The 22541-nt window shown below is 44.4% G+C and overlaps 1 protein-coding gene across 1 annotated transcript in view; it reads left to right on the forward strand.

The window, feature by feature from the left end:
* The window catches only part of dzip1l (DAZ interacting zinc finger protein 1-like), a 173644-nt gene extending 164356 nt beyond the window's left edge, over positions 1-9288 (forward strand). The window contains exon 18 of the mRNA XM_059650968.1: positions 7981-9288. Coding sequence (XP_059506951.1) covers positions 7981-8003 — 23 coding nt within the window. The 3' untranslated portion in view covers positions 8004-9288. The remainder of the gene's footprint in view (positions 1-7980) is intronic.
* Positions 9289-22541: the final 13253 nt, after the last annotated feature.

Below are 22541 nucleotides of genomic sequence, written 5' to 3' on the forward strand. Positions count from 1 at the left end.
GCTGCTGGCCAGCACCATGGCCAAGGTGGCTGCCTCCCACTTGATCAACATCGTCGAACTGCTGACCCCTGTCCTGTCAAACATTCATGAGTGCCAGCGGATCACGGCGACGGCCTACTTTGGAGAGCTTCTCAACCACCCAGTGGCGTGCGAACTGACGTTGACGGACACGCTGGTGGGCAGCCTGCTCCGCTGTCTCATTGATGATTCACCTGTGGTCCAGTGGTTGGCAGTCAAGGGCCTGGGCCACACTGGGAGCAGGGCCTTGCACAAGACGGAGAAATACGTGGCTAAGCTGCTGCCCGCGATGGTGTCCATCATGGATCAGAATTGCAAGGTCAACGCCCTGCTGACCGTCGAGGCGATGGTGAGCGTCTCGAAGATCTTGGATAACCTGCACCAAGACTACACCGACGCCCTCCTCATCGAGCTGGCAATGGCACTGCAGGCTTTCTTTGAGAACCGCCATGAGAGGGTGAGGGCCGCCGCGGTTGGCGTGGCAGGGAACCTCCTCCGATTTGGGAGCATGCAGAGGAACCCCGTGTACCTGGAGTACATCTACACGGCCCTGACCAGCCTACTGCTCCACCTCAATGAGAAGAATGAGGAGGTCAGGCGAGCCTGCGAACACGTGCTGACCCTGGCTGGTCCCTGGCTGCCATCGGAGAGGATGTGCAAACACCTCCAGGGGCTTGGGCTTGAGAACATGGAGCTGGACTATGAGAGCTATCTGGAGGCGACTGCCCGGCTCATGGCTGAGGAATTGCCCTCAAGGGTCGTGCAGTGCATCAAGAGCTGCACCTCCTTCTTCAAGAGCGGGCAGACGGAGATGCGGGAGAACGCCGTCACGTTTGCGAGTTTCCTCATGCATCACGCCCCAGCCGGCTACTCTCAATCGCTTGGCGCCAATCAGATGTGCAAGGAGATCCTCACCTTGCTAACAGACCATGTGCAGAGTGTCCGCATCAAAGCAATGGCTGCAATCCAGCGACTGTACATGTACTAAATGTTGACTGAGTGGCACTGCTGGCTGGTGAAATTCGCAGGAGTTATATTTTGGGAAGAGTTTCTGCAGCGAAGGAATTCTCATGTTAAAAGCAACAGGAGGCCGGGATTCAGTCTGCCAAAATCCTCCATAACGTCCCAGAGAGATGCTGAATGTTCTTTTTATCCCCTTGTACACTATTGCGCTGTAAAGGATACTGCACTAATAATCATCTGCAACAAAATATATTTATTATTGATCGTGTCAGCACAGGCTCAAGGGGCTGAATAGCCTAAATCTGTGCTATATGATTCTAGGATAATTGGACAGGTTAATTTTTCAATAAAGTGTTTACTTAAAATTTTTCTTTAATCGCTTAGGCTTTAGATTGAATTTTGCTCGTGTCCGCAATTCATGTCATTGCCCCAACAGAGAGGGAAGTTGGCAATACTTATTTTTAATTCATTTGAGGGATGAGTGCTGCTGGCAAGCTAGCGTTTGTTGCCTGTCCCTTGGAAGATGGTGGTGATCTAACTTCTTGAACTGCTGCAGTTCATATGTTGTCTCTTGGCCCACAATGTTTTTAGGGGGGGAATTCCAGCAACGCTGAAGGAACGGTGATATATCTCCCAGGCAGGATGGCTAGTGTTGAAGGGGAACTCACAAGTGGCAGTGTTCCCATGTATCTGCTCCCTTTGGAAGTGGTCATGGGTTTGGAAGGTGCTGTCTGAGGATCTTTGGTGAATTGCTGCAGGGGTTCTTGTAGACAGTACACACTGGTGCTACTGAGCATCGGTGGTGGAGGGAGCGGACGTTTGTGGATGTCCCTTGTTCTCATGCATTGCCATTCTACAGTGACTTCCCTTCGTGAACGCCTCCATGCACTAACTCATATTTCACTGCCATGGAATTTAACTGCTATAGAGCAATAACCATCAGTGACCCATTCTCCCTCAGGCAGTATTTGCTGGTAATGGGGAAATACAGGTGGGAACAGTTGCAGCTCTTGAGGGTTTAGTGTTCTGGCTCTTGTGGTGGAGACTTCACATCGATACATTGCCGATGGTTACACTGTCTGGAGTTAACTTGCTTTTCTAGCATTGCATTTGCTGGACTTCTTTAAGACCATAAGAAGTAGGAACAGGAGTAGGTCATTTGGCCCCCTGAGACTGCTCCGCTATTGAACAGAGCCATGGCTGATCCATCATTCCTACATCCACTTTCTTGCTTTTTTCCCCTGTATTCTTGTTTCCACTATTGTGCAAGGATCTATCGATCTCAGTCTTAAATGTGCACAAGGACTCTGCCCCCGCAGCTCTCTGAGGCAAGGAGTTCCAAAGACTCTCAACCCGCTGAGAGAAGAAATTCCTCCTCATTTCAGCCCTAAATTGGTGCCCCTTTACTCTGAGATGATGCCCTCCAATCTTATACTCTTCCTTGAGGGGAAACATCCTCTCAGCATTTACCCTTAAGAAGCTCCATAAGAATCTTTATGTTTCAATAAGATCATCTCTCATTCCTCTAAACTCCAATTAGTAGAGTCCAAACTTGTTTAGTCTTTGCTTATAAGACAATCCCTCCATACAGGGGATCACCCAAGTGAACCTTCCCTGAACTGCCTCCAATGAAATGATATCTTTTCTTAAAAAGGACCAAAACTGACAAATTTCACATCCTTCCATCTGCTACTCTGCTGCAACCATTTACACCTCCTTTAGGGTCCTGGTTTCAGATCTCATCATCTCTGCAGGGTCTAGCATCATTTGATAAAAGGTTGCAGGCCCTGAACATTATCTCTTATTCCTCTTTTCACAGATTCTGCCTGGTCAGTATTTCTAGTTTTTGTTCCCTGTTTTTATTTTAGATTTCCAGCTCATACATTATTTACTTTTCTGCTTATTTTGTAAAACCGAAAAACAAATCATCCGTGGTTAAGTGCGATGTTGGGATTTGCAGAATAATCATGAGTATGTTAATAGGCACTTAACAATCAATTCAATAGAATAATTCAATGTAATAATGTGGATCATATACAGTCATAAGGAATGGCATCCTTTTAAATGTAAGGACCCATTCTCTACAAACAAAAAAATTTGTTGAATTACCTAAGAACTTGGGGAGCCTTTGGTTTCCCATTTGCTTGCATGGCAGCACCTTGCCAGATTCAACTTACCAACTAGTTAGCAAACTTCTTTCTTGTGGCATAACTTTTTGCGATTGTTTGAAATTTGGCCTTCTTGCATTTATCCTGATGAGTGCCAAACAAACATCTTCTCAATGTACCTCTCTTGTAAGCAGCATATTGATTTTGTCATCATCTCCTTAACTATCACGACCCTTTTGCCGTTTACTGTTTCATGCTTTCCACCTTATCACAGAACTTCCCTTTTAATCCTTGTGTAGTGAAGAAGGTGTTTGGTACAGTTGCCTTTATTGACCGGTGCATAGAGTAGAGGAAACAGGAGGCCCTGTTATGGTTGTACGGGGCATGGGTAAGATGACATTTGGAATACTGAATACTGCATTCCCCCTGCTATAGGAATGATGTAGTAAAACTTGATAGAGTTCAGAAAAGATTTACAAGGATGTTGCCATTGTTGGAGGGTTTGAACAAGAGGGAGAGTCTGAATAAACTGGGAATATTTTCCCTAGAGCATTAGAGACTGAGGGGTGGCCTTATAGAAGTTTATAAAATTATGAGGAGCATGGACAAGGTGAATAGTAAAGGTATCTTTCCCAGGTTGAGGGAGTCCGAAACTAGATAGCATAGGTTTAAGGTGAGAGGGGAGAGAATTAAAAGGGGTCCTAAGGGGTTACTTTTTCACGCAGAAGGTGGTGTGTGTATGGAAGGAGCTGCCAGAGGGTATGGTGGAGGCTGGTACAATTACAACATTTAACAGGCATCTAGATTGTTATATGAGTAGGATCAGTTTAGAGGGATATGGGCCAAATGCTGGCAAATGGGACGAGATTAATTTAGGATATCTGGTCAGCATGGACACATTGGACCGAAGAGCCTGTTTCCGTGCTGTACGTCTCTATGACTCTATGACATCCTTTTCTCCGCTGAGCTCTGCGTTTGTGAAAACTTTTTAAATTTTGCCAGCTTCTGATTCATGTAACGCGTTGTTAATATCTGAGATGTTAACCATTTCTTAATTCATGGAATCTGAGTATTTTCAACATTTCTTGCTTTATTTTTCATTCCTTGCTTAATTGTTTATTTGGTCAGATCGTACTTGAAGCTGACAGGAACCTTCATGAAATAAACCAACCATGCAGTGTTTGCAATTTAAAACAGAGTTGGCAGGTTGCATGAAGATAAGTGTCAGCAATTTGTTTGGAGTGGGTATTCAAAAAAGGAGCATTCCTTGAGAGAGTTCTGATATCATCACGTTTTATATTCCAAATTAATTCTTCCACAATATACCCCTTATGATTCTATGTCACGTTTTCATGTCAATTAACCATCAATTACTATTCAACAGATTTAATTATATTCATTTATCTTTCAAATCGCTGCAGCAACAGTATTGAGGGCTATCTATAACTCCTTTGTTTCTGAAGGTTGTGTTCAAATCACACTCTGTAGACCTGAGCACAAAGCTTGGCTGACACTCTCAATGCAGTGCCGAAGGAGTGCTGCATTGTAGACGTGCTGTCTTTTTGGGTAGACTGTTAAAATGAGGCCCGTCTATCCTGACATTTGGATGTGAAAGGTCCCATGAGACCAACTGAAGAAACTAAGTGGAAACTTTGCCACAAGAATCCTACCCAGCATTTATGTCTCAATCAACGTAGACTGCCAAAACAAAATGCTACAGCTGGTGGAAATCTGAAATGAAAACAGGAAATGTTTGAGATGACCAGCATCATCTGCGGAAAGAAGCACAATTAATATTTCAGCTCAATGACCTTTTGCCTGAACTAGAGAGAAGCAGAAACATGAACAGATTTTAATGAAATACAGAGGGCAACAGAGCGAACAGGGAAGGAAAGGATGAAAGAGGAGGTCATTATAAAAAAATTATGAAAAAAGGGATGATGGTGCAAGGGGGGCAAAAGGGAATGATAATGTGACAAATTAAGAAAAGAAAGAAGATGAATCTGGAGGAGATATTAAGAACTGCTGATGCTGGAGTCAGAGATAACACAGTGTGGAGCTGGAAGAACACAGCAGGCCAGGCAGCATCAGAGGAGCTGGAAAGCTGACGTTTCGGGTCAGGACGCTTCTTCAGAAATGGCCACGTCTGATGAAGCTTCCCATTTCTGGAGAAGGGTCCTGACACAAAACATCAGCTTTCCTGCTCCTCTGATGCTGCCTGGCCTGATGTTACCTATGGATCTGGAGGAGATGTGGATGTGAATGGCAGCTTCATTGTCCAGTTATGATCTGATCTTGTTGAATTTAATCTGAAAGGCTGTGAAGACCACAGCTGAGAGATGAGGCGCTGTTCAAGAGCTTCAGTTGAGGTTTGTTAGTGCAGAGCAGAAGACCAATGATGGAGAAATCAGGTTGGAAATAGAATGAAAGAACAAAATGAGGTAATCAGATTAAATCTCCCTTTATTCTTCAGTGCTTTAATCAGAGCAATCCCAGCTTGTCCCATTTCTCCAGACATCTGAAATTGCTCATCCTTAGCTGTCCATAATGTGCAATTCATCAGGAATGAACTCACCACCACAAGACCTTCATCTTCCTAAAATTGTTTTCACTTACAGCCTCTGATAAAATCCATTTTTGCCACCCCTTTGTGCTATGTAGCTGAACATTCCTGCATTCACTCAGTGCTAGTGACAATGGGAACTGCAGATGCTGGAGAATCCAAGATAATAAAGTGTGAAGCTGGATGAACACAGCAGGCCAAGCAGCATCTCAGGAGCACTGATGAAGGGTCTAGGCCCGAAACGTCAGCTTTTGTGCTCCTGAGATGCTGCTTGGCCTGCTGTGTTCATCCAGCTTCACACTTTATTATCTTTCACTCAGTGCTAGCTCCTTTTAATAATTTCTCTTCCTGAGACTCTGGAACAAACCGCGAACACAGCTCACTTATTTCTTTACTTTGGTTGCTCTATTGCCTCTTTCACATTCTTCAGTTGCTGAAGTTTTTGTCTCAATGGTATTAAACCACTTAGGATTTCTTTTATTCTGCAGAACTGTGCTGTTGATGCTATAGGCCTTGTTTACTTTGAGTGATCCACCTCTGAAAGAAACCTGCACTCTTTGACCTTCTGGGTGGTTCTGTTTTTTTTTGAAACTAACTAGTTTCTATTTCTATTTCCCTGTGTCATAGTGCACCTCGTTTCTAGTCCTTCCCTCCAGGCCTTACAGCTAGCAGATATGGGAAGCTGACAGTGTCCAGGCATGTTACCACCCCACCTAATTATATGCTCTTCCCATTCCAAATTCACTGCCAGAGAGAGTTGAAGATTCCGCACTCTGACTCCATTTTCCTGGATCCCATGTTGTAGGGAACATCCTCCCTGCATTTATCCTGTCAACAGCTTAATAGACCAATATTCATGCATTGAATTAGGCAACAAAATCTTTCAAAGATTTACAATGGCTTTAATGTCACTCTATAGTTTAGCACAGACACCAGTTTCCACATTTCCGACCTGGACCCAGAAGTAAACTCGAACTGGGAAGATCCCTGCTTATTTTTTTGATATCCAGAAGTGCTGTTATGCACATCTGAATGTTATTCCCCACTAGCAAATTGTCCGTGGTCCTTCTCACCTATTATCCACCACTCATGTTTCTCATTTATCTGAATGTTTTTCCCCACTAGCAAATTGTCCGTGGTCCTTCTCACCTATTATCCACCACTCATGTTTCTCATTTATCTGCAAAGCCACCAGGTGCAGGGTACACCAAAAGTGAGGAGAATCACGAACCGAGCAACTCACCACTCCCCCTCTGTGGGTGACGCCAAGATTTGAACACAGGTCCCCAGAACACTTCCTGGATTGCTGGACGAATGGGCTAGCAATAATATCAAAAAGCCATCACTTCCTGATAAGATAACAAAGTGTGGAGCTGGATGAACACAGCAGGCCAAGCAGCATCTTAGGATCACAAAAGCTTTTGTGCTCCTGAGATGCTGCTGGGCCTGCTGTGTTCATCCAGCTCCACACTTTGTTATCTTAGGTTCTCCAGCATCTGCAGTTCCCATTATCACTTCCTGAAAAGAACCCAGCTCTTAAATAACATTTCCATGAGCATTACCTGCTTTCCATCAACTCTGGAAAAGTTTAGACTATTAACGGGGCCTCTATTTATGACAAAAGCATCAAAGCACTGAAAAAAAAACTGAAAGAGCCATGGATGCTGTAAATCAGGAAAAAAAACAAAGTTGTTGGAAAAGCTCAACAGGTCGGGCAGCATCTGTGAAGAAAAAAACAGAGTTAACATTTCAGGTCCTGTGACCCTTCTTTAGAACAGTTCTGAGGAAGTGTCACTGGACCTGAAACAGTAACTCTGCTTTTTCCTTCCCAGGCGCTGCCCGACCTGCTGAGCTTTTCCAACAACTTTGTTTTCGTTCGAGACACTGAAAGATGTTTTGCAAATACGTATAGATTTGTCAAACGTAATTTTATTTGCATATAATAGTCCATGTTTACTCTGTCCCATCAAAACAGCATCTAATTGCAGAACATGTTCATCCATTACTTTGTAACTTCATGTTGTTAAAGCGATAGCTATGGACTAAAGGGTTAACTATACTTTTAATCTAATGATAACTCCTGGGCATGTGCGAAAGGAACTATGTGATGGTGACATTACATAAAGTGGAACTGGGATCTAAGTGTGTAAGGTTCCAGAGAGAGGTATTATGGACCAGACCAAACCCTTTCAACATATATTAAGAAGATAATCTGGACCGCAGCTTTCCTTATTTTTAAAGGTAAGTTTCAGGTGCTGTGTTATGGATGAAATTTGAATAGTCAAAATACCAGCTTGAAGTAAAACATATTTTTTTCTTACACTATAGGTAAAATACAAAGAAAAGAATAAAGAATAACTCTAGGAATATTTCACAGAATAATAGATTAATTAACTATGATGCTTCAAGAAGACCACCATCATCCCAGTACCTACAAAAGCACATGCAACGTGCTTTAATGGCTACTGCCCAGTGGCTCTGACCTCCATAACCATGAAGTGCTTCGAGAGGCTGGTCAGGGCCCACATCAACTCTAGTTCCCCTGCCCGTCTCGGTGCCCTACAATTTACTTACTGATGTAACAGGCCCACAGCAGTTGCCATTTCCCTAGCCCTACCTTCATCCCTGGAACATCTGGATAATAAGAGCACCCATGTCAGACTCCAACTCATCGACTACAACTCTGCCTTCAACGCCATAATCCCCTCCAGACTGATCTCAAAACTCCAAAACCTGGTTCTTGGCTCCACCCTCTGAACTGGATCCTCAGCTTCCTGGCCCACACACTGGAATCAGTGAAGATCAACAACTGCACCTCCTCCAGGATAATCCTCAACACTGGAGCACCCAAGAATGCGTTCTCAGCCCCCTACTGTACACCCAACACTGTGTAGCTAAATTCTGAATGAGTGCCATCTACAAGTTTGCTGACAACATCACTGTGGTAGGACAGATGTCTAACAATAACAAGTGAGAATACAGAGAGGAGATAGAGGGCTTGGTGACGAAGTATAATGACAGCGTCTCTCTCAACATCAGGAAAACTAAAGAATTGATCATTGGCTTCAGAAAGAAAGGAGGGGAACATGCCACCATCTACATGAATGAAACTGAGATTGAGATGGTGGAGAGCATCACGTTCCTAGGAGTGACAATAACCGACAACCTGCCCTGGACTTCCCACGCAGATGTGATGGCCAAGAAGGCACAACGAGGCCTCTTCTTCCTCAGGCAGCTCAGGAAATTTGGCATCTCCATAAGGTCCCTCACCAACTTCTACAGATGCGCCATTGAAAGCATACTGTCCGGGTGCGTCATGGCCTGGCACAGCAACTGCTCTGCCCAGGACTGTAAGAAACTACAGAAGGTGTTGTGCACAGCCCAGACCATCAGGGAAGCCAACCTCCCATCCATGGGCTCTATTTACATAGCTCGCTGCCACAGGAAAGCTGCTAACACCATCAAAGACCCATTGTATCCCTGTAATGCTCTCCCACAATCTCTTCCATCAGGCAGAAGATACAGAAGCTTGAACACAAACACCAACATGTTCAAGAACAGTTTCTCTCCTACTGTTATTAGACTGTCGAATGGGCCTCTCTAACTTCAAATAATGTTGATCTTGCTAATGTTAACCTTGCTTTGTGCATGTCCTGTAACTTATGTGCCTCACTCTGTCTAGGCACCCCTATGATCTGTATGCCCTTGTTTACTATGATTTGCCTGTGCGCTTGCGAAACAAAGCTTTTTTCTGTACATAGATATACATGACAACAATAAATCAAATCAAATCAAATTAAATTAGATCAAATCAGATCAAGCAAACAGCAACCTTGACAAAGGCAAATTCAGGAAAATAGATTATCTCTCGTGCAATTCTAGCAGCAGGAAGAGAACCCCAGCTTTTAGCTGTAACAGAGGGAGTTATTACAGCTTCCACATCCAACTTCAACACTCCAGCAACTGTTGAAAGCTGAAACTAAACTCCTGGATCTATGGGAGCGTGATCCTACCCCTTCATACTGCTTCTATTGTTCCAACTTTAAAAAAAACACAAGGCTATCTGGGCTCAGAGCAGACGGTTCGGTTCCAACTTTCCAACACTTGCTTTGAAAAGAAACATGACAGAACAAATCCTTCTGAAAGGCACATCTCATAACAGAAGTTCGCTTTCACTCCTGTATATACTGTTGATAATGCTCAATGCAGGAAATACTCAGCAGGTCAGGTAGCATGAATCGAGAGATGAACAAAGTTAATTATTCCAGTCAAGGACCTTTCTTGAAGTGCTGTGGATAAAGCCTACCAAAAGGTCCCCATTCACTTATATTATGGTTTGGCTTTCATACGGTTTCCCATCTTAACATATCTCACCATCCTCTACCAGTTATCTTCTGATAGCCATCCAGACAGCATCCATTATCTATATTCTGACAAAGGGTCACTGGACCCGAAACGTTAACTCTGTTTTCTCCGCCACAGATGCTGCCAGACCTGCTGAGCTTTTCCAGCAACTTTGTTTTTGTTCCTGATTTACAGCATCCGCAGTCCTTTTGCATGAGTTCTTTCCATTATGCATGAGTTGTGCTGTCAGACCGGCTAACCACAGGTGGCCTTACAGATATGTTCCCAATCCTGTCATATCTTTGCATCCCAGTGGAGCACTTGAAATAAAATTTAGGAACAAGAAGTTTGAGTGGTAGCCCCCTCAATACCACGCCAAATCTTCCCAAGCTCCGCCCACTATCCCCCGTCCTCACCCAGAGTTATAAAGACATAACCATTGTACTTTGCAGTTTCCCTGTTGGAGATCAATGCTCATTGAGGATTGTGCCTGGGGCTTTCCACTTTTAGCTTGCCTTGCCAGATGGCACTGGTTGGGTCAGTGTTTATTGGCTATCCCTTGAGAAGGTGTTGGTGAGCCGCCTCTGTGAATTGCTGCAGTCCAGGTGCTGTAAGTGGACCCACAATGGCCTTAGGAAGGGAAGTTCCAGAATTTTGACCCAGCAACAGTGAAGGAACAGCGACATATTTCCAAGTCAGGAGGGGAACTCACTGTTGGTGGTGCTCCCATGTATCTGCTGCCTCTGTCCGTCTAGACAGAAGTGGTCATCATTTGGAAGATGCTGTCTAAGGATCTTTGGTGAACTCCTGCAATCCATCTTGTGGATCGCGAACACATTTGCTGCTGTGCGTCAATGGTGGAGGGAGTGGATATGTGTGGTGTCAAATCAAGTGGGCTACTTTGTCCTGGATGGTATCAAACCTCTTGAGTGTTGTTGGAGCTGCACCCATTCAGGCAAGAAGAGAGAACCCCACCACACTCCTGACTTGTAACTAGTACATGGTAGACAGATTCTGGGGAGTTAGGGGGTGAATTATTCACAACAATACTCCTGGCTTTTATAGTCATAGTATTTATATGATGAATCCAATTAATTTTCTTGTCATTGGTAACCCCAAGGATGTTGTTAATGGGGGATTCAGAGATGGCAATACTGTTGAATGTCGATGGGCGATGGTCAGGTTTGTCTCTTATTGGAAATGGTCATTGCCTGGTAATTGTGTGACACATATGTTACTTGCCACATGTCAGCTCAAGCCTGGACATTGTCTAGATCTTGTTGCATTTGAATGCAGACTGTTTCAGTATCTCCGGAGTTACAAATGGTGCTGAACATTGTGCAGTCATTGGCAAATATCTCCACTTCTGATCTTTCCCTGGAGGAAATGTCATGGATGAAACAGCTGAAGATGGTTGGGCCTCGGACAATATTTGCTTATGCTGCTTATGCTGTCGAACCAAGGCTGTAATGAGCTCAGGAACTGAATGGCCGTGGCAGAACCCAAACTGGGCATCACTGAGCAGGTTATTGCTGAGCAGCTGTTGCTTGATAGCACTGTCACTGACACCTTCCAACACTTTACTGATCATCGAGAGTAGACTAATGGGGCGGTAAATGCCCGGGTTGGATTTGTCTTGCTTTGTGTATCAGTCATATCAGGGCAATTTTACCCGTTGTTAGGCAATGCCAGTGTTGTCACTGTTTTGGAACATCTTGGTTAGGGCAGTGACAAGTTTTGGAGCACATGCGTTCAGTACTACTGTCAGAATATTATCAAGACACATAGCCTTTGCAGTATCCAGTGTCTCTAACCATTTCTTGATATTATATGGAGTGAATCGAACTGCTGAAGACTGGTATCTGTAATGTTGGGGACCATGAAAGGAGCTGAGATGGATCATCCACTCAGCATTTCTGGCTGCAGATTGCTTCAAAAACTCCAGACTTATACTTTACACAGATGTGCGGGGATCTTCCATCAATAAGGATGTGGAAGAGGACTGCAAAGCCAGTTCCAATCCATTGGTTGTGGGATCACTTACTCTGACTACCACTTGTTGCTTATGCTGTTGACGTGCAAGTAGTTCTGTTTGGTGGCTTCACCAGGTTGATGCCTCATCTTCAGGTATGCCTGGTGCTGCTCCTGGCATGCCCTCCTGCACTCTTCATTGAACCAGGGTTGATCCCCTGGCTTGATGGTAATGGTTGAGTGGGGGGGGGGGGGGGGGGGGGGAGAGGGGGTTGTGCTGGGCCATGAGGTTACAGATTGTGCTGGGGTACAGTTCTGCTGCTGTTGATGGCCCACAGCACCTCATGGATGCCCAGTCTTGAGCTGCTAGATCTGTGCAAAGTCTGTCCCATTGACCACGGTGACAGTAACACACAATATGATGGAAGTTATTCTCAATGTGAAGGTGGGACTTCATCTCCACAAGGACTGTGCGATGGTCACTCTTACTGATACTATCATGAACAGATGTATCTGCAGCTGGCAGATTGGTAAGGATGAGGTTAAGTATGTTTTTCCCTCTTGTTGCCTCCCTCACCACCTGCCACAGACCCAGTCCAGCAGCTATGTCCTTTAGGACCTGACCAGCTCGATCAGTAGTGCTGCTGCCGAGCCACACTTGGTGATGGACATTGAAATCCCCCACCCAGAGTACATTTTGTGCCTTTGCCGTCCCCAGTGCTTCCTCCAAGTGTTTTTCAACATTGGAGATATTGACTCATCATCTGAGGGAGGGCAGTATGTGGTAATCAGCAGGAGGATTCCTTGCTCATGTTTACCCTGAAGTCATGAAACTTCATGGGGTCTGGAGTTAATGTTGAGGACTCCCAGAGCAACTCCTTCCTCCTGTATACCACTGTGTTGCCACCTTTGCTGGGTCTGTCCTGATGATTGGACAGGACATATCCAGGATGATGGTGAGGGTGTCTGGGACATTGCCCATACGGTATGATGATGTGAGTATGGTTCTGTCACATGACTAGTGTGTGAGATGGCTCTTCCGATTTTGGCATTAGTCCCCAGAAGTTAGTAAGGAGAACTTTGGAGAGTCGACAGGGCTGTGCCTGCTGTGGGATTTGCTGTTGCCAAGGCCGATGCCAGCTGGCCCACCCAGCTTCATTTCTTTTTTGAGACTTTTTAATAATGGATATGATTGTGTGGCTTGCTAGACCATTTCAGAGGGCAATTGAGAGACAGCCACATTATCATAGCCATGCTGAGTGGCAGTGAACTCAACTCACTGAATCACTTCAGTAGCTTCGCACAGAGAAAGTAACGCTCGCAGTTTGAACCGAACTGCTTTGTTCATTCCCTGAATGTATAACACGTCAGGTTTGTATCATTTTGACTGTTTAACGAGTCAGTGAATTTATTTCACCTCAAATTTTAATTTCAGAAAGGCCACTCTTTTATTGGAGCAGTCCAGAGGTGACTGAAAAATTACAGTGAATTAGATATTGTGAATTAGATTCACTATTAATAACAGCAGGCACTTATGATGTGAAAGCCCTGGCTATAATTAATCTTTATGTCTGAGCCTAGAATGGTGTGTCTTGAAGCTGCTGCTGATGACTAAAATTAATGATTATTCTTGTCTTTTTCTTTCATTACCAACTTTTTTTAAAATTACAGCTTAAGACTCCAGGAGCTGTTGTATCCCAATGTTTTCGCGAGGTGCATGCAACTGAAAACACTTTGAAACAGTGTACAAAATGTAAACTTCAACAAATCAAATCCCAAAGCCATTTTGAGGACAAACATGTCACAGTACAATCAGTGCTATATGATGCTGTTTGTCATTTTCTATATAGGTTAGTACATGTGGCGTATACCACAGATAATTGGTTTCTGTTGAGTCAGATATCTTGAAGTCTAGTTCCAGCACTAGCTATTTATAAGGCTACAATGTGGGCGGCATGGTGGCTCAGTGGTTAGCACTGCAGCTTCACAGCACCAGGGACCCGGGTTCGATTCCAGCCTCTGGTGACTGTGCGGAGTTTGCACATTCTCCCCGTGTCTGCGTGGGTTTCCTCTGGGTGCTCCGGTTCCCTCCCACAGTCCAAAGATGTGCAGGCCTAGGTGGATCGGCCATGCTAAATTGCCCGTAGTGTTTAGGGGTGTGTGGGTTGTAGGGGAATGGGTCTGGGTGGGATATTTCAAGGGGCGGTGTGGACTTGTTGGGCTGAAGGGCCTATTTCCACACTGTAGGGAATCTAATTGAATCTAATCCTTACTGCATTTCTAAGGCAGATTTTGAGAAAGGAACTCTTTAAGCCACATCTTTTTTTCCATGTTCTTAAATTATTCAAAATGGTGCTGTGTCATGGCGACAAATTAGAGTTTTTCACTGTATTTTATTTTATTCTTACACCAAAATACGCAGAAAATACAACAAAAATCAAAGTTAAGGTCATCAGTCACCAGGGAGAACGTGTTGCTGTATGTTTCAGGGCCGTGCCAGTTTCACACCATGTAGCAGCTGCCTGCACGTCTCACACACACACTGCACATGCAGTGACAGATTAGAGGGTTCCCTCCTGCAAATATGAGTTGACCATTCCAACAACTACCATTACATAAATGTAAACATGCAATACGGGAGTTTTCCCAATGGACGTGGTGGCATTATGCACTCAAAACTCCACAGAACTAATGATGGGAAAACTCTACGTTATGTTTTGGACTAACATTTAAAAGTCCAGTGGCTTTCAAATTTGAGAAAAACATCCCTGCTGGGTGAGCATTTAAAAAAAACCTAAGCATCTGCTACACTCCTGAGATTGAGAGACAATCTACTTTGGAATCGATTTGAGCAGCTTTACAAAAATGCCCTTATGTTTGGTTTGGATGGACTTCACTTGTTAACTTTTCCCACAGCTTGTTTTAGTAGCTAGGGTTATGATGAATGCATGGCTGAGTTTCAATATGTCAAATGCCGCTTATTTCATGCGGTTCCTGTATTGACATTTTGATTTACTGTTCTAAGAGGTGATTAACAGAAATCTGTGTTCTGAGTTGATGTATGTTTGTTTTTACAACAGATCAACTACAGGAGAGGATTTATATTTTCTGGATGGGTTTCTTGGATTTCTTTTCGTCATGAATTGTCTTGGAATAAAACTGCTCTAATAAGCTGATACATGTTTATTCCTGCTTTCAGCAATGGAAGTGGAGAGAGCGCAAGCCAGGAAGGAACTAATATGTTTAGGCATTGGCTAAACCTGAAACCCTACACGTGTAGTGTCTCCCACCCATCCTCCACCTCTAACTGAGAAAGCAAACTGTGCGGTGGGTCAGGAAGGGAAGGATTTTTAAAAATTCTTCTGGAAATCTAGAGTAGAGGGAATGGAAGCCAGGGCAGTTGCATTCTCCTCTTGCAGGATGTGGGAGGTAAGGGTCACTGCTGGTGTCCCCTCTGACTTCACCGCGAGAAGTGCACCCAACTCCAGCTCCTCAAAAACCACATTAGGGAACTGGAGCTGGAGCTGGATGAGCTCCGGATCATTTGGGAGGCAGAGGGCATGTTGGAGAGGAATTATAGGGAGGTGGTCACACCTAAGGTACAGGAGAAAGGTAGCTGGGTGACTGTGAGGAGGGGGAAAGGGAATAGGCAGACAATGCAGGGATCCCCTGTGGCCGTTCCCCTCAACAATAAGTTCTGGATACCACTGGGGGGGACGACCTATCGGGGAAGGCCATAGTGGACAGGTCTATGATACAGGGCCCGGCCCTGTGGCACAGGAGGGAAGGGAAGAGAATAAGAGAGCAATTGTAGTGGGGGATTCAATAGTTAGAGCCACAGACAGGCTGTTCTGTGGATGCGAACGAGATGAGCGGATGGAATGTTCCCAGGTGCCAGCGTCCGTGATGTCTCAGAGCGTGTCTTCAAGAACCTTAAGGGGGAGGCTGAGCAAACAGCAGTCATGGTATACATTGGTACCAATGACATAGGGAGAAAAAGGACTGAAAATGTGAAAAACAGGTACAGGGAGTTAGGTTGGAAGCTGAAGTCCAGGATAAACATCTCTGAATTGTTACCAGAGCCACGTGATAACGAAGTAAGAAATAGGGAGAGAGTGCAGCTAAACACGTGGCTACAGGGCTGGTGGAGGGGGGGAGGGCTTCCATGATTTGGATAATTGGAGCACATTCTTGGGAGGATGGGACCTGTACAGTAAGGACGGGTTGCGCCTGAACCGGAAGGGCACAAATATCCTGGGAGGTAGGTTTGCTCGAGCTGTACGGGATGGTTTAAACTAGATTGGCAGGGCGTGGGGAAACCAGATTTGTAATTCAGAGGATGAGGTATTCAGCCTTCCAACAGACACAACAGGGAGTGAGGTTGTTAATAAAGAAATGTGGTCGATGGAGCTTAACTGTGGACACAGAGATAGTTTGAGGTGTGTGTGCTTCAATGAGAGAAGTATCAGAAATAAGGCGGATGGATTTAGAGAATGGATCAGTGCTTGGAACTACAATGTTGTGGCCATTACAGAAACTTGGGTAACTCAGAGACCAGGATGGTTGTCAGAAGTTCTGGGATTTAGATGCTTTAAAAGAGATAGGGAGAGTGGAAGAAGATGCGGGGGAGTGGCATTGCTAGTCAGGGCTAGTATAGCAGCTATTGAAAGGCAGTTTGAGAACAATATGTCTACAGAGTCAGGGTAACAAAGTGTGTAGCTGGATGAACACAGCAGGCCAAGCAGCATCTCAGGAGCACAAAAGCTGATGTTTCGGGCCTCGACCCTTTGGATGAAGGGTCTAGGACCGAAACGTCAGCTTGTGCTCCTGAGATGCTGCTTGGCCTGCTGTGTTCATCCAGCTACACACTTTGTTATCTTGGATTCTCCAGCACCTGCAGTTCCCATTATCTCTGTCTACAGAGTCAGTTTGGATTGAGGTCAGGAACTCGAAAGGAGCAGTCACTTTGTTGGGGTTTTTTTATAGACCCCCTAACAGTTGCAGAGAAGTGGAGGAGCGGATTGGGAGGCAGATACTGGAAAGGTGCAGAAGTCACAGGGTTGTAGTCATTGGTGACTTCAACTTTCCAAATATTGATTGGAAACATTTTAGTTGCAATAGTTCAGATGGAACGGATTTTGTCCAGTATGTTCAGGAAGGATTCCTGACACAGTTTGTAGATAGACCAAACATGAGGAGAAGTGGTGCGTGACAATGAACCAGGCCAAGTGTTAGATCTGTTGGTAGGAGAGCATTTTGGTGGTAGTGATAATAACTCTGTTACTTTTCCAATAGTCATGGAAAAGAATAGGTACATACAGCAGGGTAAGGTTTATAATTGGGGGAAGGGTAATTACAATTCTGTTAGGCAAGAACTGGGTAACATAAAAGGGGAGCAGGTGCTGTCAGGGAAGAGCACTATTGAAATGTGGAGATTGTTTAAGGAATGCACACTGTGTGTGCTCGATATGTTTGTCCCTAGCAGGCAGGGAAGATGTGGTTGAGTGAGGGGCCCTTGATTCTCAAGAAAGGTCGAATGGCTGGTTAAAAGGAAGAAGAATACTTATATAAGTTTAGGAAACAAGGATCGGGAAAGGCTCTAGAGGGATACAAGTTATCCAGGAAGGAGCTGAAGAAAGGGCTTAGGAGAGCTAGAAGGGGGCATGAGAAAATCCTGGAAGATAGAATCAAGGAAAACTCCAAGGCTTTTTACACATATGTGAGGAATAAGAGAATGACCAGAAAAAGGGTAGGGCCGATCAAGGATTGTAAAGGGAATTTGTGCACAGAGCCTAAAGTGATGTCCTTAATTAATACTTTTCTTCAGTATTCACAACTGAGAGGGACTTAGTTGTAGAAAAGGATAGTGTGAAACAGGCTGGTAGACTCGAGGAGTTTGATGTTAGGAAGGAGGATGTACTAGGAATTTTGAGGAACTTGAAGAAAGATAAGTCTCCCAGGCCTGATGGGATTTATCCAAGGATTCTATAGGAAGCGAGGGAAGAGATCGCAGGGCCTTTGGTGATGATCTTTTTTTCCACACTGTCCACCGGAAGATTGGAGAGAGGCAAATGTCATTCCCTTGTTCAAAAAAAAGAATAGGGATTACCCTGGAAATTACAGGCCAGTTAGTCTTACGTCAGAGTTGGGCAAATTATTGGAAAGGGCTCTGAGAGATAGGGATAGGACGCAGAGCTGGGATGGGAAGAGGCAGATGGAGTGTGAAGTGATTCATTTTGGAAGGACAAACTTGAAAGCAGTTTTTCGGGTTAACGGCAAGATTCTTGGCAGTGTGGAGGAGCAGAGGGATCTTGGGGTTCATGTCCACAGTTCCCTGAGAGCTGCCACCCAGGTGAATAGAGTTGTTGAGAAGGTGTATGGCGTGTGGAGGTTAGATAGGCCTTAGATTTCAGGTAAAGGTTCGGCACAACTTTGTGGGCTGAAGGACCTGTACTGTGCTGTGCTGTTCTATGTTCTATGGCTTTAAGTCTCAAAGCTATCCTGATAGTTGTCTATCGTAGACCCTGAGTGAATAATACGTGGGGCACATTGAGAATACATTGGGGTATGGCTTTTGAAAGATTCACTCATGGAATGAGTGAGCCACTGGCTAGGCAGCATTTACTGCCCATTCCTAATTGCCCAGAGGGCAGTTAAGAGTCAACCACATTGCTGTAGGTGTGGAGTCACATGTAGGCCAGACCAGGTAAGGATGGCAGTTTCCTTCCCTAAAGGACCCTAGTGAACTAGATGGGTTTTCTAATAATCAACAATGGATTCATTAGATTTGTAATCCCAGATTTTAAAAAAAGTTGAATTAAATTCCACCCTGCTGGGATTCAAACTTGGGTCCCCAGATCAATATATTTTGTTAATCCAGTGATAATGCCATTCAGCCATCACCTTCCATATGTGATGACTGAGGGGGCATAGGGTAAAATTAGGGTTATAAGGGGGAGCACGGGAGTATGGGGGCATGGAAAGAACATTGGGGAAAGGCAGGGTTTGAAGAGGAGCACGGTGAGAATGGGGGTCATGGGCAGAACACAGTAATGTGGTGGTTAAGGCAACATGTAGAGAGCCTGAGGTGTATGGGAGCGGAAGATGGGGTCAAAGAGTATCAGGGGAATTAATGTAACCATGAGTGTGTGGGCTATGATAGGACATGAAGAAAGCAAGGAGGACATGGAGGGGGGATGTTGAAAGGTGAGATTTCAGGCTTAAGCGTCATATGACTTATGTTAGAGAGTGAACTAAGCAGAGGCGCCCTCTCAGTCCAGCTCAGCACCCACGTTCCTCCAAACCCACCAACCCACAAGTCCAGGAGATAACAATACGGCAGCTGTGGGCAGAATTGATAGGCTGTGGGTTCAAAATTTGGCGAGTGACCCATTTGCAAATCCCTGAGCCCATCAGAAAAATCCAAGGCCGCAAGCAGTGAAATTTCTTCAGAGTGGCCGGGCAATTTAAACAGTGGTTCAGTGAAAAGCGGAAGCTAGTAACAGTCACACTATCCATGAAAATGAGAAGAACTGAAAGAACTGCAGAGGCTGGAATTCAAAAGCAAAAACAGAAATTGCTTGTAAAGTTCAACAGGTCTGGCGGCGTCTGTGGAGAGAAAGCAGGGTTAACATTTTGATTCCAGTGTTCTGCAGAAGGGTCACTCAACCTGAGATGTTAACTCTGATTTCCCTCCACAGATGCTGCCAGAGCTGCTGAGCTTTCCCAGCAATTTCTGCTTATGTTTCAGTCTATGAAACTGTTAGATGGTTGTAAAAATCGATCAGGTTCACTGCTGTACTTTAAGGATGGCAACTCAATCTCTTTACCTGGTCTGGCCTACATTTGATTACAAGGCCTGTTGCAATGTGGTTCATCAAAACCTCTCTAAGAAGGCCCAATAAGCTCCTTAGCTATTTGAAGAGGCTTTAAGGAAGGGGATAAATACGACATAGTCAGTATCTTTCTCATCCTGCAACTGAATAAATGAAACAAAACATGTGGAGATTGAGATTGTGACTTGAAAATGAGAGGTCACATGACATTGGCACGCTTGACAGCATTATTGGAAGTCACAGGGTGCTAGAAAGAACTTGTTGAGTTGGAGGGTACACCCTGTAACATGGAGACACTGCTCTGGTGTTGCAAAGATTGGAATTAAACCCATTGTCTTGAGCAGCAAATAATGAACAGCTCTGCCGTGGATGATCCCCAGGTTGTAGAGTGCTGAGTATTCCACCACAGCCCTGACTTGAACTTTGCAGAAGCTGAAGGAGGTCTGAAGGTCAGGAACTGAGAGATTCATCCCAGAGTGCTTAACCTCTGTCCTGCTTTCACAGTTGCAATGTTGATATAGTTATCCCAGTTCAGCTTCTGGTCAATGGTAAACCCAAAGTGTCGACATTTTCAAATTCAGGGGCTGAAGGCTGCGGGGAGATAGATGTACGTCAACTTCCTGCTTCTCTGGTGTCGCCTGGGGCCTGCTGTTCTCCTGCAGCTCCACACTGTGTTATCTCTGACTCTAGCATCGGCAGTTCTTGCTATCTCTGAGGGAGATAGATGGGCTTTCACTTGCTATGTAGGGATTGCCATTTTCTCGCACGTGTATGATGCTAATATGGCCTGTTCTAGTCAGTACAATATCTTTATTCATGTCTTGTAATAGGCTGGCATGGACTGAGTAATGAAGCTGTGTAATTCAGAATTATTAACAAAGGAACACAATTGATGGACAGGCCATGGGGAAAGCAGCTTAGAATGGTTTTTGTTTTACAGGGTACCACCTGCAATGATATCATAGGGCTTTGACTGGTTTTCATTTAAACTACAACTGCTCATATTGCATTAGTTATGACACAAGTAACTTGGATTTCAGCCAAGATAACAAAGTGTGGAGCTGGATGAACACAGCAGGCCAAGCAGCATCTCAGGAGCACAAAAGCTGCTCTCTGATGAAGGGTCTAGGCCTGGTACGTCAGCTTGTGCTCCTGAGATGTTGCTTGGCCTGCTGTGTTCATCCAGCTTCACACTTTGTTATACTGGATTCTCCAGCATCTGCAGTTCCCATTATCATTGAATTTCAGCCAGCTCAGTTTTGCCAAGGCTCTTTCTTGCCAGACATGATCTGATGCTCCCTTGATGTGGAAGGCAACTACACTTAACCCTCATAAAGGCCGAAAGAGTCGCGGATGCTGTAAATCAGAAACAAAAACAGAAGTTGCTGGGAAAGCTCAGCGGGTTAACTCTGATGTTTTTCTTCGCAGATGCTGCCAGACCTGCTATCCTTTTCCAGCAACTCCTGTTTTTGTCTATTCAACACTCCTCTGGCATTCAGCTCTTGCATCCATGTATGATCAAGACTGTGATGAGATTCAAAACTTGAGAATCAATGAGGTTATTGGTGAATAGATGTCACTTCATGGTGTGATTGATGACTACTCCCTCTATTGCCTTATGGTGAAATAAAGTAATCAAATGATAATTTTTTGAGTTGGATTTAACCTAATGTTTTTGAGAATATGCGATAACTGGGTAACGTTCTGCATTTTTGGTGCAGTTGGCAAAGTGATAGTAGAATCCTGAACTATAATTTCTCAGAACTTTAATATTTGATCCCTTATTTCCCTTCAAGATTCCCAGATATACCTCACCAAGTCTTGACATTTTCCCAACATTTAGTGTAACGAACATTTAATTATTATATTGTTTATGTCAGTTTTAATCAAGATTTATTTCTGCCACAATATTCTTCCAAATATGCTGATCTACTGAAATATTTGTAGAAAATTTTAAAATATTTTTGGTATCTTCATTTCCACTCTGCTTTCCTCATTCTCTGACACATTTACTAATTTTGTTTCTCACATTTTTATCATGGCTATCAAGGACTGAAATATACTTTTCTTCAATTTCAGCATGTTGCTGACTTTTTATACATAATTTGAAAATATTGCACATCTCCTTGATAGCACTTTGTGTTTCTTTTTTTAAAAACATCCGCTGTTGATCTATAGTCCTGAGTGTCAATTTTTCCATCCACATCACCTCAACTAGCTCAATAATTTTAAACATTTTTTGGTTGAAAATCAAATCGATTAGCAATCACGATCCCCTATCTCACTTACAATGCTACTGAGGACTTATTCAAAGTCCAGAATGTATATATAAGACTTATTTTAAGCAATCTTTGTAAACTACATTTTCAGCTGGGTTTGTCACCAGTTGTCGATTAAACTCATTCTGTGTTTGGATCGTAGCTTCCCTACAGTGTGGAAACAGGCCCTTTGGCCCAGCAAGTCCACACCGACCCTCAGAACATCCCACCCAGACACATTCCCCTATAACCCACCTAATCTGCACATCCCTGAACACTGTGGGCAATTCAGCATGACCAATCCACCTAGCTTGCACATCTTTGGGCTGTGGGAGGAAACCCACACAGGCAGTTGCCTAAGGGTAGGATCAAACCTGGGTCCCTGGCTCTGTGAGGGAGTAATGCTAACCACTGAGCCACTGTGCCGCCCTTGTCTGCACCAATGGTGCTGAGATGGAGATGATCGACTGCATCAAGTTCC

The sequence above is a fragment of the Stegostoma tigrinum genome, chromosome 14, assembly GCF_030684315.1.
Source record: "Stegostoma tigrinum isolate sSteTig4 chromosome 14, sSteTig4.hap1, whole genome shotgun sequence".
Taxonomy (NCBI): Eukaryota; Metazoa; Chordata; class Chondrichthyes; order Orectolobiformes; family Stegostomatidae; genus Stegostoma; species Stegostoma tigrinum.